General features: G+C 41.4%; 4 protein-coding genes across 8 annotated transcripts; 2 read left to right on the forward strand and 2 right to left on the reverse strand.

Moving 5' to 3' along the window:
* Positions 1-540: 540 nt before the first annotated feature.
* On the reverse strand, positions 541-4126 carry LOC129599536 (dual specificity protein phosphatase 6-like). Of its 3 annotated transcripts, none has more exons than XM_055497803.1 (4): positions 3970-4126; positions 3139-3839; positions 1667-2098; positions 541-1441 (listed from the first exon to the last, which is right to left on the reverse strand). In XM_055497803.1, exons 2-4 carry the CDS (start codon positions 3521-3523, stop codon positions 1104-1106), a joined length of 1155 nt encoding a protein of 384 aa, XP_055353778.1. In that variant the 5' UTR covers positions 3524-3839; positions 3970-4126; the 3' UTR covers positions 541-1103. The 3 variants fall into 3 exon arrangements, with proteins under 3 accessions (XP_055353778.1, XP_055353781.1, XP_055353780.1); XM_055497806.1 differs by having other exon boundaries at positions 3139-3711; positions 3970-4123; XM_055497805.1 differs by having other exon boundaries at positions 3906-4095.
* Positions 4127-4265: 139 nt separating this feature from the next.
* Positions 4266-8395, forward strand: LOC129599533 (DEP domain-containing mTOR-interacting protein-like). Of its 3 annotated transcripts, XM_055497801.1 has the most exons (10): positions 4268-4788; positions 4866-4879; positions 5916-6082; positions 6464-6645; positions 6733-6853; positions 6933-7111; positions 7204-7389; positions 7451-7651; positions 7823-7908; positions 7987-8395. In XM_055497801.1, exons 3-10 carry the CDS (start codon positions 6024-6026, stop codon positions 8167-8169), a joined length of 1197 nt encoding a protein of 398 aa, XP_055353776.1. In that variant the 5' UTR covers positions 4268-4788; positions 4866-4879; positions 5916-6023; the 3' UTR covers positions 8170-8395. The 3 variants fall into 3 exon arrangements, with proteins under 3 accessions (XP_055353774.1, XP_055353776.1, XP_055353775.1); XM_055497799.1 differs by lacking the exon at positions 4866-4879 and having other exon boundaries at positions 4266-4788; XM_055497800.1 differs by having other exon boundaries at positions 4268-4879.
* On the reverse strand, positions 8394-10876 carry LOC129599535 (nitrilase and fragile histidine triad fusion protein NitFhit-like). Its single transcript, XM_055497802.1, is given in 8 exon segments — positions 8394-8719; positions 8796-8941; positions 9005-9287; positions 9554-9655; positions 9737-9847; positions 10077-10175; positions 10177-10434; positions 10554-10876. Coding segments are annotated over 8 exon segments (1359 nt in total). The 5' UTR covers positions 10728-10876; the 3' UTR covers positions 8394-8533.
* A 1661-nt stretch (positions 10877-12537) lies between these two features.
* Positions 12538-19724, forward strand: LOC129599505 (contactin-like). The gene is given in 14 exon segments (XM_055497761.1): positions 12538-12669; positions 12927-13146; positions 13380-13576; positions 13678-13957; positions 14138-14297; positions 14428-14624; positions 14997-15326; positions 15329-15392; positions 15778-16823; positions 17265-17897; positions 18039-18160; positions 18350-18536; positions 18657-18965; positions 19315-19724. Coding segments are annotated over 13 exon segments (3717 nt in total). The 5' UTR covers positions 12538-12669; positions 12927-13061; the 3' UTR covers positions 19422-19724.
* Positions 19725-24719: the final 4995 nt, after the last annotated feature.

Below are 24719 nucleotides of genomic sequence, written 5' to 3' on the forward strand. Positions count from 1 at the left end.
TTACTCTGCCCAATTCATCGCGCCGAATACAGCGTTCGCCGATTGGTAGTAACTGAGATCGGGACTCGTATCGTGCAGGACCTGCCGGTATGCCACTGAAATTTTCAGTTATCGTATTTGTGGTTTGTAGTGTACACTTCTCCACTCCAGAATGCAGATTACAGTTCAAGTTCATTCGCTGTCGTTAATGGTTCAAGATATTAACAAGTTTTCCATGAGAACATTTCGACTCCTACCGTCACAAAATTAGAAAGCAATGGTAGTCGTACTAGGTACTAAAATAAACACTAGAAAAAACAACTTCAAATACGTCAACTTTAAATACCGCAGAGTATAATAACATGTCAATGTTGGTTAAAAATGGTTAATGTTGGTTAATAATCCACAAATAAAAAAAAGAACTTTTTTTCAGTGTTGCAGATATATGTAGTTTACGAATATTAAAGTACAGTACTTATCTCAATAAAACAACGAAAATTACGGATATTGCACGATGTTCAGCAATTACGCTCAACCTCTAACACCGTCCGTCAAGTCGACCAACAGTTAGATTACAATTTGTATGTTCTGATTTTCTAAAGCATAGCAAATTCACGATAAGAAATTACGAACAGAGTTTAAATACATTTAAGTAAGATGCACCTTATGGCTGTACAAAATGCGGACATTCTGTAAAAGCAATCCAAATAAAAAAATAACATCAACAAAGTACAGTGCCTAGCCGAATCTCACATTCGGACATGTTCAAGATAATTAATGTCAAGACTAGTTTCAATTCAACAATCCTTTCGCCATATGTTAGCGTGACTGGCGACAAATCCAAGTAACAAAACCCTCGTGTACGTTAGGACGACTCCAGCAGTTAAAGGTTACGAAAAACAGTCGGATCAAAATGGCTGTGACAAAATTCTGTGGAATTGAGCGAAAGATTCTGAGGCACTTGATCCATAATACGAACCAACTGCGACTTCAGCCAGAATGGTTTCCATCTGTCCCTCCATTACGCAGCTGAGCCGTATACACCACTGTAGGAACCACAAACATCTTTTATATGTCATACTGTCAGAAGGGAGGACCCGAGTGGCTCGTTGAGCGGCCCGTCTTCATGGCTGCAACACCGAACTCGAATCCGTCAATACTGAGCTGCAAGCGAGTGGCGAGGATGATTCCTCTTCCGGGGTCCACGGGATTACTCCTTCGTCTGCACTCTGTGGAACATTTCGGCATGCCGACAAATTCAACCGCCGTTCAAATTCCAGCAACTGTCCCATAAAATTGAAATTTGGCGAAACATTTGTCTTTTTTCGCTTAACAAAATTATAAGCCCGATTCAGGGGGACGGAGAATTTGTGCATCAAGTAGGCCACTGTCACGGTCACACTCCGGCTGATCCCTGCACGACAATGTACCAGACAGCCACGCTGATTCCGATGTGCCTCCTCTGGAAAGATAATGAACAAAATACACATCTCATTTATCGAATTCCACTAACTGTAAATTACTATAATTTTCACAATTCTCTTTAAGGTCTATTTTACCGTGGACTGTAATTTTCCGTCAATATTTACCGCAGTGAGTAAGTAAGTAATCAAGCCGCAAATTCGCTGCTTCAGGCATTAACTGTATGCATTAAACAAATACCACGAAAAAGGTTGTCATGGCGTACCGATAAATTCAATAGCATCATCGAAATACGCCGCAAGGTTTTCGCCAAGGCAGTCTTGAATAGGAATTTGCATATACTTGAAACCAAGTTCCGTTTTTGTTTCAAAAACATTCGGTAGATTAGGTGTTACGTTCAGGATATACCGAATATTGTACTCCTGGAGCGTATTAAGATCTTGTGCGGTTTCGGCATTGCCTAAATATAGATAATCCAAAATCTTAAATAATTCCACAGAGTGCCAGCCATCCCGGTTAGTGCCATCCGACTCTTTAGAAAATCCACTATCACAATCGTTCAAGTCAGCATCACTGCTGCTACTGTTCGATATTTGCAAATTTCGCAGTCCGACCACCGCTTTATCGTCATGGCTACTTTGATCATCAACATGGATACAGAGCTCGGGGAAACTCTGACCAAATCTTTTATATCCGCCTGTAAAACAACAGTATTACAGAACCGGTATTTTGGCATGCCAGTAAATATAGTTCTCCACATGGTGCACATACTTTTAACAACAGATATAGAATCCAACTCATACATATGATAAAAATAACCAGTTAGAATTTGCTACTGTGTGACCGTCATTGGTCGAGGACGTAAAATGCTTATCTTTAGATATACCGTACTTATGTGGTTAACCACAAAGGCCCACTCACGATCAGGGCAGCACTTCTGTGAGTTCTGTCCATGGAAGTTGGAACTGTTCAGTCACATTTGACAATAATTACCACTAATAAGCCTTGACTGCAGTAAGCACTAAACACACACTACAGGATTTCTCCCTTTACATCTCCGCGAACTAGGCAGTCATGAGTTTTGGTAACATTATGAAAAACAGAAACTGGACCAAACTTGGTGGAATTGGAAGAAGAATTTGTTGTTGCTAAAAAAATCCACTGTTTACGAGAACCTTTTAAACACGGCGGCTTTCGGATAAAAACTTATCTGGATAGTTAACCAATCCGGAGAACTACGCAGCTTCGACAAATTGCTATTTTTTTAACAGCAGCGAAGGTAACGAAAAGTGCGAGCGCACTGACATTACTATAAAAATTATGGAAAAACAATATAAATTATAACGTACTAAATTTGCTCAAACAAAGAATATATTTATTCTCCCGAGGGTAAACGTCCAAGCACTTCCTCAGGATTTACACTAATTAACGAAATACCGTGAATCCTAGATAAAAATTTTTTTCCTTCACAATATCAATCATAAAATATCGACGTCCGGTCTATTTGCGCACCAGTAAATTATTACGTGTCGAAACAATATTATATCGGCTTGTAATCCAAAGCCCACAAAACTTTTGTTATCCGGCATAATATGGCATTTATTCTTAAGTAGTAAACAGTTCGCAGGTTGATAAAAATTTGCTCATTTCGGTCTATTAATAACGTTCCGAGAATTTACGATCCGATAAGGTGGCGTAGGTTCATCGTACCGATAAACCCGATAATAAGTACCGTACCTTCCAAATAAACCACTCGGCAACCTTCAGCCGCCAATTTATCACCAAAAATCTTGCATATCCTGTTACTGTTATCATCGTCATCGGCACCGGGAGACAGGTCGTCATACAGACAAATCCAATCGCTTTTCCAGTGTTGTAAAAAAATATCGCGCGCCTGCGGACACTTGATGACAGCAGGAACAGACAAACTTCCGTTGATCAGACGCTTCAGCATAAGGGCCGGCAAGCTGACATTAATGGCCGACATAATGTGTCCTTTTTGGCTGTACTCTGCATGGGGACGACAGTCAAGAATGAGAACCGACGGTAGAGCGCTTTCTAAATGATCACGCAGCCACTCCGAGGTACAAGTGCGTCCAGCCATTTTCAACCGCATCCACATTTATGCAGCTGACCGCAGCATGCACGACGACTTCAATGCGCACCGTATACTGTACCGTACTGGCATCCAGCCACCACACTACAGTGTTTTCATAGCGCAGCAACGGATTCTCACTCGCTCTGGTCCACTTCGTTAGGGCACTTCCCTGTCAACATGCAGGAGCTACTGTTGATTCCAGGGATAGAGAACTGCAAAGTTTGTTCTGGGTGTTATATAAGCTCTTCCAACGGAACTATAAACAACGGGATCGAAAAAGAACTGGAATCCATGGATTTTTTTCTTTATTTGTCGTGAACAAGACAAATTCTTAGACAATCTGTAACAATCAGAAAATATCGCAGCTTAAACTGGGAAACCTTACAAAAAACGCTTCAAAAATTACCAATAGCTCAGACTGTCGTCTAACTATAGGATTTCAAAAACAGGAAAAAATTAGGAAAACATACTTGGGCTTTCCGCATCTACGGACGACGAAATCGTAAATCTGCCAAGCACACAAAATTATTCAATACGAGACTTACAGTATACCACAACCAAGACTTCTCTGCAGCAGTGCGCTTCACTTGTGAATGCACGATAACTAGAATTTCTACTAATAAAGTACCACACCTAGTAAATGATGATGTCATCGTTAATAGACGGACTTACGGTTACGGTATTTCTGAGCTTACGCTATACAGCGTGTGGGTCTGCGTGATGCCCCAACTTCCAAGTACTTATGTACGAGTACCGTATCTCAAAGTTACAAACAGTACGGGCATAGTGTATCGGTTCACACTTTTTCCACGGTTTCAGCGGTCTTAATCACCATTTCACATGTCTTATTCCGAAAAATTGTTTTGTTGTTACTGTTTCAAAAATTTTGGCTTTTGTAGTACTTCTACTAATCTACTGGAATAGTACTAACATCAACATGTCGAGCAACTCGTATGCGGTTTTCAGATTGCAGCACGTACGCCACCTTTCGGTCCTTTTCGTGTCACGTGCCCTGGCTCCGCGTGCGCGTGTGCCGAACCAACAGTGAGCGTAGCCGCTGAACCCAATCGGTTTCCCCGTTTGTCATTAATTTTCGTTTTCTGTTTGCGAGTTTTGTTGTCAATGTTGTGGATGTTTTCGTTTTATTTAGATATCGCGGAGCTATTTTTGTCTTCTTGAGACTTCTATGCTATTTTGAATTTCTAAGTATTAAATTTCTAGGCTGGCTGTTACCGATGAGCAGAGAATATGTCAAATCTGATGCAAACGTTATCGAAGCAAAGTTAAACGTACGTTAAAGTGACTTATACCGTGTATTTGCAAATCTGTGTACGGAATGCTGATGTTGTTTGGTGCTGTTCGTCAGGTGTTTCCAAACAGGTGCGTGAGCGAGGATATACTTAATTAATAAGGTTGCATTAGCAGGCTTCCCTTTGCAATAAATTTCTCTCTAGTTTATCACAGTTTACGTATTAATGAGGCGACAATTTTTCTATTAGGCAATATTTGATTAGTATATGGAACATTTCCTTTATCCACTCTGACATGTCGGTTGAAGATGTAATTAGTATATTAATTTTATGGAAGTACAGTACAGTACTTTATGGAATGTAAATAACTAGGAAAAATGCACGCTTTGTAGAATATAAATAATAAAATATTTTAAAAGCACATTATGTGGGTATTCTAATTTATTTTTGTTGTATTTAATCTGCCAGAGCGAGAAAAATTTGGATTATGAAATACTTAACCCTTTTTAGTAACGGGGTTGTTTCCCGGCTTCGATAATAAGGCATTTAGGACATTTTAGGCCGTTTGGGACGGTTTGGCAGTCTTACTGTATTGGTTGCAGCCTGCAGGTGAAGGATAATAATGAAGCCGGTATGACCCTATATTATTATATATAGATGGATAATAGATATACATAACCATGTATATATATTGTATTTTGACTGTTCTGTATAGAACTTACGAAAATAGTTAGTCGCTTCAGTGTTGAAGCTTATTTTGGCTACAGGTGATTAGTCAGTTATAGCGGTATTTGTATCTTTGATTGATAATATGCCGTATTTCCGTAAGTGAAGCAGTAACATTGTAAATACAGTGGTAACTCTGGTAAGTGGACACACAGCGAAATTTCTCTTGACGAATTTGCAGCGAGTACATGTACTCTTGATGACGGAATTTCTTTCGCGTCAGATTGTGAATTAATAATTTTGTTTTGTGCAGTAATTAGGCAACTAGACAGGACATGTAGGTTGCATCTTTTGTCGTAGAACGGTTACGTAATTAGTAGCGGTACTTTGTTTTACATGTTTATTGTTTTCCATAATGTTATGATTTCAGTCAATCCTAGTCTCTTGAGCTGACTGCTGAATGCACACAGTATTTTGCAATGTGTATTATGACTCCGCAGGTGAAAGGATATTCGAGAAGCCATAGAGTAACGTACCGGAAGTGTGAACAACTAATCGTTAGGACCGACGACGATTCCATTAGCTATTCGTGCACGCTTGCTAAAGAAATGGATGCTGAACATTTGGCGATAGATTTTGAAATATTGGCGATCGGCGAACAGCTGAGGTATCGTTTTTAAAAGAAAAACGGTTTTTAATTAGCGTTACTTGGTAATATTTTTTATCGAAGTTTTTTTCAAAGCCTGTTGAGCTAGGATTAATTGGTTAGTAGGAGGATGTGTGTCACTTTGCACACTCGTAGTTCATAAATAAATTTCATCGGTGAGAATCAGCTGTAATATTTTCCTGATGAGTTTTTGTATTTTATGTAGAACATCTAAATTAGGGAATTGCTTATTATATGCCTTTATTTTATGACAGTAGCGCAAAAAAGTGAATTTACTTGGTAAATACCGCTGATACGGCAACACGTTTTACAGATATCCTCTTTATTTAATTTTTTTGTAATTGTATGAAGTGCTAATTTTTGTATCTCATTGTACTGTAGATATCGTATGCACCTGGCTCCCAACCTTGTCCGTGATCGGCGTTACCACTTGCGAACATATAGTTGTTGCTTTGTGGCCAACGAAACGTTGGACTGGTTAATCCAGGAAAATGAAGTGCCTAGCCGACAGGCGGGTGTTTTCCTTATGAATATTCTTCAGCAAAACCGCGTCATCCATCATGGTAACCAACTCGCAACTCGTTATTCAGTCAGTGATTTAATCGTGCGATTGTGTGACATTGCAGTTTTTGTTTGCTTTTTGATTGCAGTCTGTGATGACCATCTGTTCAAAGACCAGTATTTATTTTTCCGCTTTCGGCAAGATGATAATACCTTTCCCCTCACGCAAGTGTCCCGTCTGTTCTTCTTTGGACAGCGTTTATACGATCGGTTAGAGATTGTTTCGCTTTCCCTGTAATTTATATCAGCTTTGAGCAAATGATTGTTTACGATTTGCTTCTTCGATTAGGTTGCATTCTGAACCAAATTCTTGCTTGCGAAAGCTGCAGAAAAAGGACAGATCCTGTGTGGATGTTTTCAAAGGAGCCGAATTCACGCAGTGGATAATGCGGAAGGGTGAAGCCCAGAATGTGGAAGCGGCATTGATTGCTTGCCAGCAGCTTCTCGATTCTGGTATTATACAGGCTGGTAGGTTTACACCGAAAACACTAAGATGTGTAAACAGGATGAACTCAATTTATTTCCGGAATGGTTTACTACATCTATTTTTTTTTTAACAGTTGATGGGGATTCTGCCACATTCAAGAACAGTGAATCACTATACCGATGCGCTTTTGATTTTAATTATCGGAGGCGTTTGCACGATTTATTCTTACTCTCCTCTGTACAAAAGGAAGCCGGACTGCATAACATAAAATTCATACCAAAAGCAACATCGGCGTTTGAAATTTATCCTGGGTTTGATGGTAATTTTGAAGCTTATGTGATCTAAATTTTATGTGATTAAAACAAAACATCCTGTAACAGATCATAGCTCCAAATCCCCTGTATCGCCTACCCCAACGGGGCTGAGTGACGGCTCAACGGGAAGTGCCGGCACATCTCCGATTACATCCAATATTCCAAGGGGAAATTACGATACACAGAGGCACATGCTTAAAGAGTCGCTGCTGGAACCTCAGTCGGGATACGTCCGAAAAGTTATTCAAGTCGACTCCGATTCTGTCGGTATGGCAATGTGATTAGCGAATAATTAATACAACCAGCTGGTGCTTATCTGTTTCTCACAAATGACATTTCGTTGCCGTGAATTCTGAAGCCTGTAAATGGATTAGCTTGGTAAATACAGGCAGTGATAAACCCAGTAAAAGTTCTAATGCCAGCTAGGGTTTTTTTCAGGGTATGGATTTGTTTTGCGAGGAGCATCGCCTTGTTACATCCAGACTGTGGATCCGGATGGTCCCGCTGCCGCGGCTGGCGTAAAGGTGGGGTTCCCATATCATCGACCCTCCGAGTGGATGCTCACCAGTCAGAGAAGTTTAATAGTGAATTTATTGTTGCAGGTTGGACAGTATCTGTATTCTGTCAATGATGTCGTTGTCTTCGATAAGTCCCACAAGGATGTGGCCCGCGTTATCGTCGAAAGTGGGGGAAAGATTTGCCTGGTGGTGTTTACGCCAAAAGAATCTGACAGAAATTCCCGATTAGATTCACCAAAAAGCCGCAAAGTTCCTTCAAATAACTGAAAATGAACAAATATTCTAGTATTAAGCTGACGGATTGGTTTTTTTGGTCAGATGCTCACAGTTAGGTTGGTGTTTCGGTGATTGGGTTGTTTTGATTTCGGTCTTTTGATCGAAACCTTGACATCAGATTGCTCAACTGAGACGCATGCATTTTTAAAGAGATAGTTCTATTGCAAAAGATGTTATTCTAAAACATATGTTAGCTAAAAATGTGGCTTTATATTTATTTCCGGTTGGCTCTTGCGTTGGTAACACTTTATTGGGATTTTCATTCACAAAATGGTTTCGGTGATTAAATTACTGTAAAATCACAGAAAATCGAAATTTTGTAACTGTCGATAAGTTATAAATTCCAGTAATGCTTTCAAACAAAATATTTTCTGTAAACGGCGGCTTCTGCAGTCATTTCGTTTTGTAAACGAGGTTTGCGTTGATCTTTGTCATGATGTTCCATTTCTTTATAAATCCCGTCATCCCGAAAGTCGCCACTTTTCCGTGGGAGAATATGAACATGGACATGCTTCACAGTCTGCCCAGCATCCACACCATCCTGTAACATTTACAGTATATGTCGCCAGTAAAACAGTCCGAGTACTTGCTGCCATGTTTTGCTCAACCCATCTAACCTGCACGCAGACTGTGCACGACGATGTCGTGTAATGTTTCTGTAACATCGTCTCGACTACTTGGACAACATGGAACATGTCACTGACTTCTTCCGCTTTAAGTTGGGGGAACTGTTCAACGCGGCGTTTTGTAATTACCAGAACATCTAAGAAAACACAGCCTTAATCACATATTAACGCAACCAAAGCCTGCAACAAAACAAACGTACGCCCAGGTACAACAGGTTTCAAATTGACGAAGGCCAGAGAAAGGGTGGTTTCGTAGAAGACAGAATCCCGCAGCACTATGTGGCCACCAAAATCATATTGTTCCTGTGACCAGCTCTCTACCGGCAGCGGACTGGGAAAGAGCCTGTACAGATCATGGCGTCGATGGTTCTGGACCGGCATTGAACTGCGTATGGTCCGGAGCCTGTCCAGATCGATTTCCGCCACGGCCACACCCGGCCCGTCCGAGCACTGCGCCAGGACAGTTCCCCACGGGTCTACAATCTGCAAAAACAAAATTATCAAGTGCCGCTAACACTAGTAAAACAGTTGGATTACGGACCAACAGCCAAGTAAGCGTAAACTATGCGCTGACTACTGAATAAAGCCAGAATACTATAAAAGGCCTCCCCTGCGTGGAACACGGGTATTAAATCTATTGCGAACTGCTAAATTGCACTGTAAATGTGAGAAATGTGAGAAACAACTACTTCTACGAGAAATTGATAGATAAGTTGTAACTTTTATTACGCTGCAGAAAATTATCTCACCATACTATGTCCATAAGAATGGCGTTTATCGTTATGCGATCCACACTGTGCAGCAGCAATCACATAGCACTGATTTTCAATGGCACGAGCTTTCAGTAGCGGCTGAAGAAAAAAACAAACGAAGCTGTGAAGTTTTTCTTTTGCTTGCCACGGGTAAATTCCGTCAAAAATCCTGTCTCTCACCTCCCAGTGCGAGATCCCGGTGGTGAGAGTAAACGCGGCAGGATAAACAAGTATTTCTGCTTCCTGTCGGGTTAAAATGCCAGCAATTTCCGGGAATCGCAAGTCATAGCACTGCAAGGAATTAACTCAATTACGTATGTGAATTAATGAAACTGGAACGCGAATTTATAACATTACAAAGCAGAAAATATTTTTATATGGTTTGCAGTTCAGATCTGGATCAAATTTGCGACTTCTGTTAATAAGTAAGTCTTCCTAATTTCAAATGAAGAGCTGCATGGCCAATGATTTCCGTCGCAGATCTGCAAGACACAGACTAAATTCCTGCAGCCCTGCTCACGCAAAGAAGTCCAGTTTTGCCGATGGGAGTGTTAACAGGAGGCAGAATGCGAGTTCCTGGAATGCAATAGCGACTTTCGTCCAGCGTCACTTGTCCCGGGAATATCCACAATAAAGAGATGTGTTTTGCGGTAGGAAGCCGCGAGTTCCCCGTTGGCATCAATCAGAATGTGTGCATTGTGGATGCGCTGATCCTTGTCATCTTTGAGATGAAAACCACCGAGTGACAGCCATACTTGCAGACTGCGAGCGAGCTCGCGGTAGGATGTTATTATCGGTCCCGTCAACGACTCGGCCAACTCCAAACTCTGCGCGAAGTTAGCACAAAGATAGTCGAAGCATTCAGGAAGAAACACCACCTAGCATTGGGATAAAACAGTGCAACCGCAGCGCTAAGTAACAACCAAATACTGCTAGCGGTTACGAAAACGTTTCAGGCTTTCTAACTCTAACTGGAATCCAAAAGTACGAAACTTACCTCCGCTCCTCTGTGCTTTGCCTTGCGTATCAGAGCATGACATATTCCCAGATTCCGCTCCTTATCCGCAGTGGCTGTAAACTGAACAACAGCTGCTAGAACACTTGATGGGGACGAGTCCGAGGATGATTTACAACCGGTGGCACATGATTTCTCTACGTCCAGGGATGCCATACTTACGATTAACAACAAATCCTTGAAAGTTTCGCTAGAACCTTATTGTTAACAATTATTTTAGTTACTTCATTGATCATTGATATTATCAGCTGTTTACTTATTAGTCGGCGACAGTCGTGGAAAGATTTGGCAAAACCACAACACACAAATTTCCCACGCACTATTAGTTGCTGAGAAAAGTAAACCGTAGTCCCGATGGCGGATGCCGTAATCCCAGCGGAAATTGCTAATAATATTAGTCCTGACCAGCCTGAGTACTATAATTTATAATCACAGTACTATAATTTATAATCTACTCGTATATTATCTGTGGAGGTCTAGAGTAGTGGTAAGAACGCCACGCTCCAGTGAGAAGAATGGACAACTGGACATATCACTAGAGCGTGAACATAGTTTAATAAATTTTGAAATGTGATTAATATAATATGTAACCAAATGTACACTTATACGTTATGTTTTTATTAAAGTGTGCATATATAGATATTTGAGCCAGTTGTTGTTGAAACTATGTACACTGATTTTCGCATTTTAACTATTTTGTCGCTTTTACGTACCGAATAAATAATGCAAACGTAATAAATCCACAGCAATACAAAGTTCACGCAGTTGGAATTTCATACAGTTATTGCACAGATAATATTTGTATGTGATAACAGGCAGTACAGTACGATATAATACTAGCAATGCAACGTATCCTTTTACTAGAATTTAGAAAATTAGTCTACTCTGTATTAAATTTTATATTGAATGTGTAACTAGTTTATATTTCCTCGGTGTTTTTTTCAAATCCTGATAATTTTTTGCAGTGAATACCGATGCCTGTCCATGCCGAACGCAGCGATTGCGATAAATAGGTTAGGTGAAGTACGAGAATTTCAACGGGATTTTCTGGAGTAAACGCTTAAACTGGTGGCACGAATACATAAATTTCTACCCTATTAGACAGCTGTCCAGGCGCACTATGGTGGCCTAATCGAGCGATCAAAAGGATTATTCAAAGTCTGCTTCGCTACATTAATCCTATCGTCCAAGGGTTCTTTTCGCATCCTTTTAGCAGAAGACTGTAACATCGTCTCATGTAAAAAAAATGTACCGTTCAGTCCCAATAACGTAACGAAATGTTAGATCTCTCCTTATAGCACCACTGTTGCCTCCGAGCCGCCTCCGTCCATATAGTTCAGAAATGTAATTATCATTATGTGCACTCGTACAATACGCTCGTACAAGATGTACGTACTCGTAGTATTATTCTCACACACGGATTGAATATTCTAATTATGAGGCAACTAAAAATAAAAACTATTATGACTTGAGTTGTAGATTTCAGTCGTTCTTCGTAGATTAATTTCGGCTTTTGTTTGCTGGTAAAAGTTTTCATAAAGACGATTTAGAACGATATTAGAAAATCGTGCACCGGGAGTTCGCGTCAGTATTAACTTGCTTGTAGGTACGTTGTGGTTTTCACCGTTTTTCTCCGCAGTGCATGCGGGAAACATACCGGGTACGACACTGGCATTATGCCCCTTTTTCGTGACAAATCATGTGTACCTTTTGTTCGTCGATACTGGAAATTTGTTTGTTACTCGAGTGGTGTATGCAATTATAGAGAAACCGTCAAATCGATTTTCGATGCTTCCAGTAGATAACGCCGCATCTTTAAATGTATCCCTTTTCGGAGAGTGCCGGCACAACGTGTCCGTTGCATATGCTCATGTGGGATCATCCTCGTTGTGTTGAACTGATCGTACATGTGTTAACGATGTCCGCAATCCATATTTTTGAATGGTTGTTGTCATATTATGCTCCAGTGAGACTTTGAGAGTGGTATGATGCATGCTTCCCTTGTTCAAGAGATTCTGCACAAGTGAAGCTGTTAGTGTGGCATTATTATTCAAAATTATCTTACGTGGCGTAGCGGTGGCGGTGTTATTGAATTTAGGTACGTACTTCATATTTGCATATTAACGCTATTGCTAGAAGCCATTTTAAATGAATGTCTGATAATTGGGTGCATGTACGAAGAGTATTAGGTGAGGTACGTAGCGGCAAATTTATTCTTCGAACAACAAGGCTTCTACGTGTACATGTAAAACGTGTACTTGGTTTTAAATTGTTTTGCAATTTAAAAGGCAGCATCAGTATTGTCATATTTTCGTTTCCTTTCGGTTTTATGTAATTTGCTTTTTCCTTTGCCAGTTGATCTGCCAATGACGCTTCCAGCTACTTGTACAATTGTACAACGTACAAGTAATATGCCGCCAATGTGCTTGCTCACTGGATAATGATTGTTCATCTGGAGATGACTTTTGTGCTTTTTACAATGGCTTGCAAATGTTGCTACGCTGGGAGTTGACGTCACAGCGGATCATTGTAATTTTATTCATGATGTTATTTCCTGGTGAAATAATCTCTCAAGGTACACCTGTTAGAAAACTAAAAATATTGCTTCCTACCGTAGTACTCACTTGCAGTTGTACATGTCCTAATTAAATCATGCGGTCGCAATTGAATTAAATAATTGCAAGATGCAACTACTGTAGAAGTATATATAACGCATTTGTTGTCGTTAATCGATACGTTATGTATTAAATGTACTTACTGTTAAGTAAGTTACACTGCATGAAGTAAACTCCGAAACTCCATTTACAGAGTTCGGGAATGTCTGCCCAAATATGTGGCAATATTATTTGGATACTTGCTATCTTTTTGTGCGGTCAACCGAGCTGAACTGGGCAGATGCTCAAGTTTATTGTCAAAGATACTTTGCTAATCTCGTCAGCGTGGAAACATTTGGAGAGCATGGATTCGTAACAAATTGGCTTGAAAAAAATGATCCAATTCTTGCAGTCAGTAAAAACGTTTTCAACGTAACATCACTTCTTACAGCTGAAAACCTTAAACTCCATGTGCACTGTTAATCAATTCCCCTCTTGTTAACCCGAATCAGACATGGTACACATCGGGATTTGACGAACTCGGATCCGGAGAATATGCATGGACGACATCGAAAATGTTGGACCGACGAATTAGCATCAATGATCCAGCTTGGACCAAATCCAGTCGTGGACGATCTACGCCGGTGATCGGACGAGCTCTGGGGTATAACTTTTCCAGCACGTCCAACTCGTGGTCGTGGATGCCGGTTAACCCGGAAAGAATACTGCCTTTCATTTGCGAACTGCCCGTGCATTTAGCTGCTCTTGTACCGGATTACGAAAGGAGTTTAGGTTTGTATTTTCAGTTTAACAATAATCAAATAAATTGCCTGAACTGCCTAAACCATTAAGTTATGTTATAAATCATGAAGTTATGTTCACCGATGTTCCTGTGTATGTGAGCAAACTACAATCACTACAAAGTATGCAGTAGAGCTAAACACGGTACCCATTATTCACGGTTAAATGCAGATTACGGTATCGTTACGGACAACGAAATGCAGATCCCAAGTGGACCAATCATTATGCAGGAACCGGCAGATGTCGTTTTTGATTCTACATTCCGATCGTCTCGAAACTGGACAACTATCAGATGCACCGCTTCCGGTTTTCCATTACCCGAATATTCCTGGTAAACTGCGCTTGGTATATGTGACGTAACCCAGAAAGAATTTTTGAATGTTACAAAATATAAACGCTAAACATATCCTTTTCTCAGTTTGAGTGTTACTTTAAATTCAATATCCGGCAAAATTGATTAGGTACAAGGTACGTTTCGAAGCCGGGAGAGAACTGAATTATCTTATCGACACTCTGAGCGATATCCGCATGACTCAGACCAATGGGGAACTGACAATTTACGAGCCACTTTCCTCCAAGGATCGCGGAGAGTACTACTGCTCAGCTACTAATCGCTATGGAACTGCCATCAGCAAGAGGATATCCTTGAACTTTGGTTGTGAGTGTGGCATCGTCAAAATGCAAAATAACAGATGGAGTGTCATTATATTACGATAATCCAATTTTCTTAAGGGACAAGAATGTCATAATTATCAGCTTAAGTGATTTAGATCAACTTGTGTGCGCGCAAACAGTGCGCTAAAAAACTGTGCTATCTAGCGACATAATTTTTAAAAAATTAAAATTCTGCCATTACATAAAACACGTACCGATTTAACAAATAAGTACATGTTCGACATTAGACATCAGACTTATGCGGGAAGTGAATTGACTTAAAGGAAGTGCAACAGTAAATCATCACAGTAAATGTGTAATGGTGCGAACTGCGAATTACTTTTTAATTTACATAAAATTTGCAATCATACCGTAGATATTGGCGACTTTGCCCTTCGACGGGAAACAATGTTCATTGTGATGTACAATGGCGCTGCCATTCCATGTGATCCTCCGACATTTTTCCCAGCTGTTAGTTACGCATGGGCGCGGGATGCATTTCCTAATTTCGTGGAAGAAAACCGGCGGGTTTTTGTATCAAAGGATGGAAATTTGTATCTGAGTCATGTGGAGCTGTATGACGAAGGAACGTATCAGTGCATTGTGAAAAGTACTATTGGGGATGTGGGCAAAACCGGTCCATTTTTTAAAGTTGTTGTACGTCGAGAACAAAGTATGGGCCAGCTAAAGATCTGGTCGTCCTTCCCAAGGTCTTTCCACTGCTGCCGGTTGCAGGGAATAATGTCACACTGGAATGTTTTGCTTCTGGCTAGTAAGTACATGCCGAAAAAAGTGTTAAGATAACAGAGATTATAGGCTGTTTACTCCGGTTTAAATGGAAGCTTCTGTCCAAAACGTAAATTCGTTTCAAAGAAATTCCTGTAAACACTTTGCGCCGTAATAATTATCCGTACTCTTACATAAGGTAAGCAGACTGTATACAGAATATTAACTTTTCATTCAATTGTACGAAAAGTTACAAGTACTAACTTTGAGTACACGGTTTGTTCTAAAACCTAAGGGGTAGCTGACAGGTAGTCTGCGTAAACATACTCGCGTATATGTTTCTATGAATTTGTATTAGACATTCGGTGCCGCATCACCGCCAAGCTCTTGTCGTGCACATAGACTAAGTTATCACACATTCCTTTATCTAGCCCAACGCCGACATACGAATGGAAACGTTTAGGAGGCAAAGCCTTCTCCGTGAATCACAAAATGCTGAAGCACAATCGCATCCTCTCGATCCCCAATGCCCAGGTTGCCGACTCCGGAGACTACGAATGCCGTGCATCGTCGCACCAAGGCATGGTTTCGGCAGTGGTGACCCTGGACGTAAAAGCCAAACCGCATTTTCTCGCCCACTTAGCTCCGCGGTTAGCCGATACAGGGACGGATGTGACATGGACATGCGCGGCATTTGGTAAACCGACCCTGACCTATCGGTGGTATAAAAACGGCGAACTGCTTCATTATCCTTTGATGAAAACCGAAGATTTGGGCCGCTACCAAATCGACGCTAACCGGCTAACTGTGCGCGCCGTACAGGAGACCCGCGATAATGGAATCTACCAATGCGAAGCCACGAATGTTCTAGGCAATGCCTTTTCTGCCGCGGAATTACGGGTGATATCTTTCGCCCCCAGTTTTCGCAAGAATCCCGTTAGTTCCATGTTGTATGCGGTTAGTGGGGGCAATATCACGCTGCGCTGTAAACCGGAAGGCGCGCCCACACCGCTGATTCGCTGGTTGTACAATGGCGCGCCGCTACCGGCCACGCCCCGGTCTGTTGTATCCGGAAGTGGCGATCTTCTCATTTCTCCGGTGTTGCTGATGGACGAAGGGACCTACACGTGCGAGGCGACGAATCCACTGGGCAGCGAGCAGAGCAGTGGATATCTGCGCGTATTGCGTGGACCAAGAATGCTGGAGATTCCGGTTGCGGAGCAGGTTCCGTTCAACAGTTCGACCGCATTGCGCTGCACGGCCGATGCGGATCCTTTGCTGGACATTTCTTATGAATGGTTGCTTAACGGAGCGCCGGTAAATTTTGGAGAGATGTCCAAATTTTATACAGGCTGGAAACAGAATCGTGGGTACATCTTCATTCGGCAGTTAAGCTATAGCGAATCGGGTGAATACACTTGTGTGGTCAAAACTCCAATTGCCGATCTCGTGCACCGCGCCAATGTGGAGGTCGTCGGTGAGAACAGCAACATCAGCAACACTTGGAATAATAACTTTAAATTAACGTAGTGTGCATTTTTCGAAATATCCGATTTGCATGCACACAGAGTATCGAAATTAACCATTGGTTAACAATTCTTAACTTTTACTTCTCACGACGAATATGTATGTAGTACAATAAGTACATCGTCAGTACCATCGAATATGTACACCGTCAGTACTAACACAGCGCATAATTATTCTGTAGCGTATATTATTTGTATATATGCAGCATAACTATCGTTACTGCAACTTCCACGGTAATGACAGTGTACTGGTGATATCACATTTCGTATTACGAGTAAGAAATCCAAAAGACCATTCACGTGGCCCGTCAATGCATCAATCGATATCTACTGTAGTGTCCCGAGATTTCGGGATTTTCGCTTTGTTAAAATATTAGAAACCTTGTTTCTAGGACCACCTGGACCACCAAGCGGAATCGTCGCTGCACCACTCCCACTCGGCCCAACGTCTGTCACCCTTCGACTGACCGATGGTTCCCGCCATGGACTAGATGCTCTTTTCTACAGAATCGAGTCGCTCGCAAACCAGACAACGTTATGGTCCGTCCTGCTAAGTGGCGTTTCTCCCACCAGAGCGAACAACTTCGGTCGAAAGGAAATCGACTTAATCAATGCCCTGCATCCATGGACAGCCTACCGGTTCCGCGTTGCAGCCGGAAATTCTCTGGGCTGGAGCGAAGCATCCGCGCCTTCTGCTATCTACGAAGTGCCGCCCGCTGTACCCTTCCAAGCTCCGACACGGATCAGTGGAGGTGGGGGACGCGAAGGAGATCTTGTGGTAATTTGGGAAGGTTTGCCGGCGACCCAACAAAACGGCCCCGGTATTGGGTATAAGGTTTTCTTTCGCAAAGCGGCATCCGGCGACAACTTCCGGGAAGAGGTTGTCACAGGAAACAGGAATCGAGCGGTGTTCCGAATTGGCGGTGATGAAGTATACCAACCGTACGAAGTGGGGATTAAAGCGTTTAATGTTATGGGAGACGGACCAGCGAGTGCAACAACAATCCTTTATTCAGCTGAAAAAAGTAAGAGGACGTTGCGGGCAGTACGTAAACGGTTACTGAACGGCAGTTTTCAGTATGTAAATGTGGATTGCAATTCAGGACTGCTTTTTGTTAGTCCCTGTCATTTTGGGTGACTAGCTTCCAATTATTATTACTCTTTAGTTCCACTGACTGCACCGACGAACGTCGGAGGTGTTCCTTTCAACTCTACCGCCATAAAGGTCACTTGGACGCCCATACCAAACAGTCCGGAAATTGCTAGAGGGGCTTTACTTGGTCACAGAGTAAGCTAGAGCAAAATTGATCATATTATAATTACCGAAACCGACATGCAGCACACAAATTTGCAGAATAAGCAATCAAGAAACTGCGCATAATTTTACAAATGCCTGTTTCGTTACCACAATACAAAATATGAAATTTCTTATGCTTTACGTTACCGCAAATTAGAGATTACGTAAGTTATTGGGCAGGTCAAATACTGGCGCCGTGACTGGGACCAAGAAGACGCCTGGACAGTCTTTTTTCCCAATTCAAGTGAATCAACCCTAATAAAAGGATTGGATCATTTTACGGAATATTTCATCACCGTAATGGCTGTTAACTCGGCCGGAAATGGGCCGGAAAGTGAACCCGTCGTTGCTCGCACATATCGTTCCGGTACGGCTTATCTGTTGAACATAGCGTCAGTGCAACATGGCAGTGTGTATCAGTTAGCAGTAGAAACAGCACTTCTCCGCTATGTGAACAGTGGTCGTCAACAAGCGTAATTGCTTGTAGAACCGAAAGCCTTTCCCATGGGAGTGCGCGTCCGGATACGGGACTGGACGAGTGTCATGATCGACTGGCGCGGCATCATGACCGGGCCACAGGAGGAGCCCATTGAGGGATACAAGATCCGCTACTGGCGTCAGGGGGAAGATATCAAAGCAGCCAACGACTTAATTCTTCCGCTCAACAGCCTCTTTGGCCGGCTGGAAACTGTGCTGGGCGGCTTGACGCCCGGACAGGCATACAACCTGCGCGTACTAGGATACAGTGGCGGTGGTGATGGTCGAATGAGTTCACCGGTGTGGCAGTTTAAAATGGGTATGGTTGTATGTTTGCATCGAAGAAATGGTTTCGCATCTCGCATTCTTTTGTTTTTTGGTCATAGTGAAATTAATGAGTTAGGACTTTAATGTAATTCCTGTTACCAAATTCGATTCGTGTCGTAGTCAGCCGCTTTAATTTTAAATTATACAGCAACAACAATAAGAGCAACAACGATCACGTGAGGGCCTGAGGCCGATGAGGGCAATTTAAAGCTTGCGAGTAATGCCAGTGAGATACTGACATACTCTGCAGGTCTTTATAAGCACCAAACTGCAGTGCTGTACCAGCCGAAGTATTTGAAAATGATTGGTTATTTGGTTATTACATTTGCTAATTTTTACAGTTGTTCCAAACACTTCGTCCAGACCGATGTGGTCAACCTGGCATATGACAGTGCCGTTTTACCTTGCCGTTCTGCATTTGTCCAAAGCCTTCCATATTGTGCATTAACCAAGTTTGTTGTAGCAGTTATCGGTGTAAAGTTACTCACCGATTTATTCGAGGATCCCTACAGTAGTGGAAAAGGTCACAGATTTCAAAGAACTCTCGTAGCAATGCATATGCAGGCAATCAGGGTTTCTACGAAGTATTTCTTTTGGAGTCATTAATTGTTGGCGTAATACTGCCTGATGTTCCTGCTGTACTGGTGCATGTGGTCGAAAAAGCGTGTGCTTTCGTTGTGTAATGTTCAGTTTCCGTTGTCTTCGTATTTCTTACCGTCTTTGATCTTCCGGTTGTGTCACCAAAAGCTGACTCGTGGAAAATTATTAATAAAGTTTGGTGGTTATGCGAGTTCTTATAAGTACGTATGATTATTAAGGTTTTCACATAACTTGGCCACGTACTGCTGTAGCGTAAAAAAGTCTCCGTTTTTTTGCAGATTAGTGTCTACTTTCGCGCTGGGATAAAGTTAATAAGATAAATCTTTAGGTTAGACGAAAATATTAGCGCACCTTACAAACCAAGTTGGATAGTGTACATGCAACTTGGGTTGGTTGAGGGTGGTGCGTTTTGTTACCGATTACCGAGCAGGACGCCTTTTCAGTTTGTCTTACCGTAAATAAGGACTGGCCACTTTTCTAGATGTGGCCTTCCAGAACCCTCTGCAAATTTTTTTTGTAATTACTGCACTGCTTCGGAGCGTGCGGCAACTTTGACTGCACAAGCGTAGTCGTAACCAGTAATCAGTTGCAGAAGCTGAGAAGTGGCGGCAAGCGGGACGTCGATAAAGAGACTCGTTTAGTGGATGATCATGAGGCAGCTGTCCGGATGCATGACAGGATGGCACCTGTCCCTTGACCACTTCTCTGCAATATTCGTCCAGTGATCTATGCTAGTCACGGGCAGAAGGAATACCGAATATACGCGCAGATATATATATACCAGGCTGCACAATTAACCGCAAGGCCTGATTAAGTCGGCAGGCACCGGGACGCATTCAGGTCAATGGAACAAAGCCGCCGCCCGAAAGCACACTACACCTTGTTGATTCAGAGTGATTAGTGGAGAGATGGCTGTAGTCTGTGTCTGTGCGTGCCCCCGCCCGTCCACACCGTTTGGGACCTCCACTTAGCTGTCATCTAAGTGCATTACGCATCCCCACTGCTCTGCTAGACGTCTAAAGCAGCAGATTTACTCCGCTTGGCTAATCCGAGCGCCCTCGCTAATGCAATGAGCTGAGAATTGCTGCGAGCCGGCATCCTTTTAAAGGGCATAAATGAATCGCTTTCATTTGAATCTTCTTAACTTATTAATTCGCATTTGTCCCGCTCGGCGGCATCTTTCATGCCCACAATGGACTGGTCATCAATGAAAATGTACAAAGACAATGGCGACTACAACTCATTGTCGTGTTAGCGCTGTGTTAACCTTTCGCAAGCATTCAGTGAAAACGAGAAAAATTCCCATTGTTGAAAATGGTGTAGGGATTGATAAAACTGCACTGTGCCACACGTTGGGTCAACCGCTATCAGTAACCTTTATCGACACATATTAATTAAGCGCTTGGCTGGTACAGCAGTTTTCTCCATGGTTAATTACGGTGCTGTGAACTTTATTTCTCATAATTGCAATATCAGCCAATCTAGGTACACCTCATATATCAAATTGACAACGCATATATCGTGTCGCTTTCGCTTGGTGTTTACTTGTCAACACCCGTTGCACACTCTAACAATACTACACACATCAAGCAACCCAAGCATCCGATCCCATTAAATTAACCCGTCGATTCCCACTGTCTCCATTGCAGAATCATTCCGTGCAGCTGGCTGACTCATCAGCCATCTCGTGTCAGAATACTGTGAGTCTGTGAGCTGGCCAGCCGAGTAAAAGATCTTCCCAAATGGATACACGGATAAGACCCGATTGTAATAAAACAGATTGCAAACCTAGATTTGAATTGATGAACTTCTCAGGGGGCTAATAGTGGCCCATGGCTGTTGGTCGCCGTGCGGATCATGCAGGGAAACCGGCTACACGTTACCGGAGCACAGCATCCGCGTCGACGCGCAAAACAGAAATGCTTTCTAATTAAAGTGCACCGAGGGTTCAAATGATTAATCATAGGAGTATCCAAAATGACCGGCAAATAATGCTAACAGCAGAATTTTGCGCATACATGATACATAAAATTTTATTATGGAACAGAATTAAAACTTTTATAGAATTAGGGAAAACCTTTTCAAACATCTCTGGTACCAACGGAAATAAATAGCTGCTTGGAGTGTGATCACGACAAAATTTATATTAGCGGAGATAATATTAATTTTGTTCTTGGAGCTATGTAGGCGCATTCTACTTCTGATATAAATATATATTTTAATGCTATTGTGCGTAGAAATGTTGACTTGGATATCCGATTTCCACTTTGAATATTAAGCTTGTTCACGCAGTGTATCCGTTCCGGTAGAACGCCATGGTCACTTCAAGATCACCTTTCGCAGGCATCAGTTGAAAATATAAGTACTTTATAGCTTGAAGGTTTATACAATACTTTCGTTTGCCCGTCCGTAAATTGAACCATCTTGGGCATGTCGTGTGTTAGTCTGGCACGTTTACGATCTAATAAGCAGGCGAGATATGATTGTAACAGAAGTTGCAAGTACGTACAGTTACAGTATTTATAGTCTAATAATATTATAATAGCATTTTTTTTCTTTAACACGAATATTTATCTGTTCTTAACTTGAAAAGTTAATTCATTAGGAAAGAATAAACCTAAAAATCACCGTATAATAATGAGGAAGGTACGTTGCAGGCTTATAATTTATAGAGTTTATATCGGGATGGATATATGGTTCGCGTCCGAGACCTTTTCCAGATTGTGTGTTCTGCTCATGGTCAGCTACGGCCATCAAAACCGTGCGCTCCACCAAAGCCGCAACCACAAAACCGTATTTTATTCTTAAATTGTTTGTACCCACACATGCAAAAGTTTTTTGACTGTTTTTAAGCGTCGTGGCAAGCGACCTTGTAACTACGTATGTAATTCCGATAAAATTCTAAAATAAAAAATTATAAGCTCTATAAACGTTGCGGCTTTTTGTCGTGAATCTCGTGATCGTTGCGCCTAACTTCCGAACACTGAACACAGTAATGTGTTTAACACATACCCCTTAATCGATTTTAAATCTTGAGCCAGACAATTATACTCGTAGAAATCAGGAGTCTTCAAGCGGCAGCATAAAACGGGAATCGGCAGCTGATTTCAGTGAATCGAGGATGATAATTATAATAATAGTGCACTGATTGATTCTTTGTACACAAAAAGGTGTCATGATCGTCATTTAGGGTCTTATTCCTTTTTGTCGTAAGGATACACTCAAGGAGTAATGAATTAAAACTAAGACAACACCTTTTGTTCGGTTAACAGGAACAGTATTGATCTAGCAAAACGAATCGGAAAAATTTGCCGGCTGCATAAATACGTTCCAGTTAGAAGGGCAAAGGCAAGGTTCGAGTGGTCAAGAATAATAATAGTCGTAACTCGCGTTATCACCTGCTCAGGTTTGGAGCAGCTGGGATCTTTCTGTTTTTGCATTAATATTCAATACTACAACAATTTTGCACTACTACAAGATACGTTTAAGTTTAACTGTACACACTATTTCACATAATATTCCAATTTGGGTTATCGCTCTCCTATGAAATGTATAATGATTGTGTATTGTGTGCTATACTTCGTAGTTGCAATGTTTTGCATGTAGTGATTGTAGTCGTAGTAAGCACTGCAGAAAAATCTCCGTATGTTTTCATTCTTTTTGTGTAAACCCTGTAAAGTGCCGATAAGCGATTACAAACCGACTTTAATCGACAACGACTGTTGGTTGTCGGAACTAGGGAAAGAAATGCGATCTTTGCAAATCATCTTAATTTAATGGAGTAAAAATCCACTGGGTAATGACCCAAAAATACCATTAGAATTCCTCTTCCCGGCATGAACCGCACTAGACGACGAAGCAGATTCCAACTGTTTTACAGAAATTGTATTTGTATGTCGGCACTGGCATTGCACAAGAGCAGGGACACTTTTCGTGTAATCGGCGCCGGTTTGTTAATTTGACCGGGGTGTGTAATACGATCTCTAACCTCTTAATAAGCACATCTTACGACGATAGGAAGAAATTACGGTCACACACGACAGGAACATGCGCAGACACGGCATGGATAACACAGATTCAAGTTTCAGCATTTTGTAGCAGACATCGTGATCAAGTAGTTTATCTGAGAAAATTCTTAGCGCAGGGTGAACAATGCTTTCTACAATGTAAAATTAAAGCTCATTATCAGACCTCTGCGGTTCCCACAACCATTACTAAATTGTACTTTAAAGCAGTTGTAGCGAAAAATGCGCGTGTGAGAACAAACTGAGTTGCCGACATTTGTACAAATTGTGTATAGTACTCGCTGCGCGGATATTAGCCATTATTCCTTCATTTTATTGTGGATTCTGCAAGTAGACCTCACAAATCACAATAAGAAGCGTTTACCGTAGGTAAACGATTAGCGGCACATGCTGGCGCTGTTTCATCAAGGTACCAGCTAAAATACTTTGCCGTTGTATCCTTTAGTTTATTAATGATTTCAAATTAATATCGGGGATATGTCAAAACAAAAGTTAAATTTGTCTCAGTTTAGTTTATTCCACAATGTCCTACCAGTAAGCCTTCTATGTGAGGATACGGTACTTACAATGTTAGTTTGCACTTTGCAGCTATTAATCGTAAGCATAACATACGGGGACTGGGGAGAAGTATCAAACATTATGAACCTTATCCTTCGTTTTGATCTCTTAGATATTTTTTATCATTATGCATATTACGTTATGTATTTCTTACTGCTTACATTTCTATTGTCATAGAGCTTACGTTTTTAGAACTTTTCAAATTGCAAACCCATACCGTATAAGCGCTATACAAAGTAATGCAACAAGTTTAACAAGTATAATTTTTTCTTCAACCACATTTTACGGCACGGTTTTCAATAAAAGTTTTCTAAGGATTGTACTATTAATTTTTTTTGGCTTTTTATGTAAGTGAAATACCATAAGTGGTACAACTGACATGAGTTTGCACTGCATACGACGTGGCAGAGCTTTGGGTAGAACTCCTTTTTAAAGTTAAATGTCCTGTTTGTTATAGTATGTATTTTATCCATACATCAATGCAAAATAATGGTGCAAGGCTAACGCACTACAATACGAGTATTTATATGCCAAAATTTACCATTTGCCCTTGTTACTATTGA

This window comes from Paramacrobiotus metropolitanus, unplaced genomic scaffold (assembly GCF_019649055.1).
Source record: "Paramacrobiotus metropolitanus isolate TYO unplaced genomic scaffold, Prichtersi_v1.0 Parri_scaffold0000147, whole genome shotgun sequence".
Classification (NCBI taxonomy): Eukaryota; Metazoa; Tardigrada; class Eutardigrada; order Parachela; family Macrobiotidae; genus Paramacrobiotus; species Paramacrobiotus metropolitanus.

Bases quoted from the DNA above. Each gene is read 5' to 3' on its own strand.
- LOC129599536 (XM_055497803.1), bottom strand. From the start codon at position 3,523: ATGTGGATGCGGTTGAAAATGGCTGGACGCACTTGTACCTCGGAGTGG. The intron at 2,099-3,138 runs GTACGGTACTTA...GTTGTTTTACAG, and splicing joins CCGAGTGGTTTATTTGGAAG to GCGGATATAAAAGATTTGGT. The intron at 1,442-1,666 runs GTACGCCATGAC...TTATCTTTCCAG, and splicing joins TGATGCTATTGAATTTATCG to AGGAGGCACATCGGAATCAG.
- LOC129599533 (XM_055497799.1), top strand. From the start codon at position 4,735: ATGAGCAGAGAATATGTCAAATCTGATGCAAACGTTATCGAAGCAAAG. The intron at 6,854-6,932 runs GTTAGAGATTGT...TTCTTCGATTAG, and splicing joins GGACAGCGTTTATACGATCG to GTTGCATTCTGAACCAAATT. The intron at 7,112-7,203 runs GTAGGTTTACAC...TTTTTTTAACAG, and splicing joins TTCTGGTATTATACAGGCTG to TTGATGGGGATTCTGCCACA.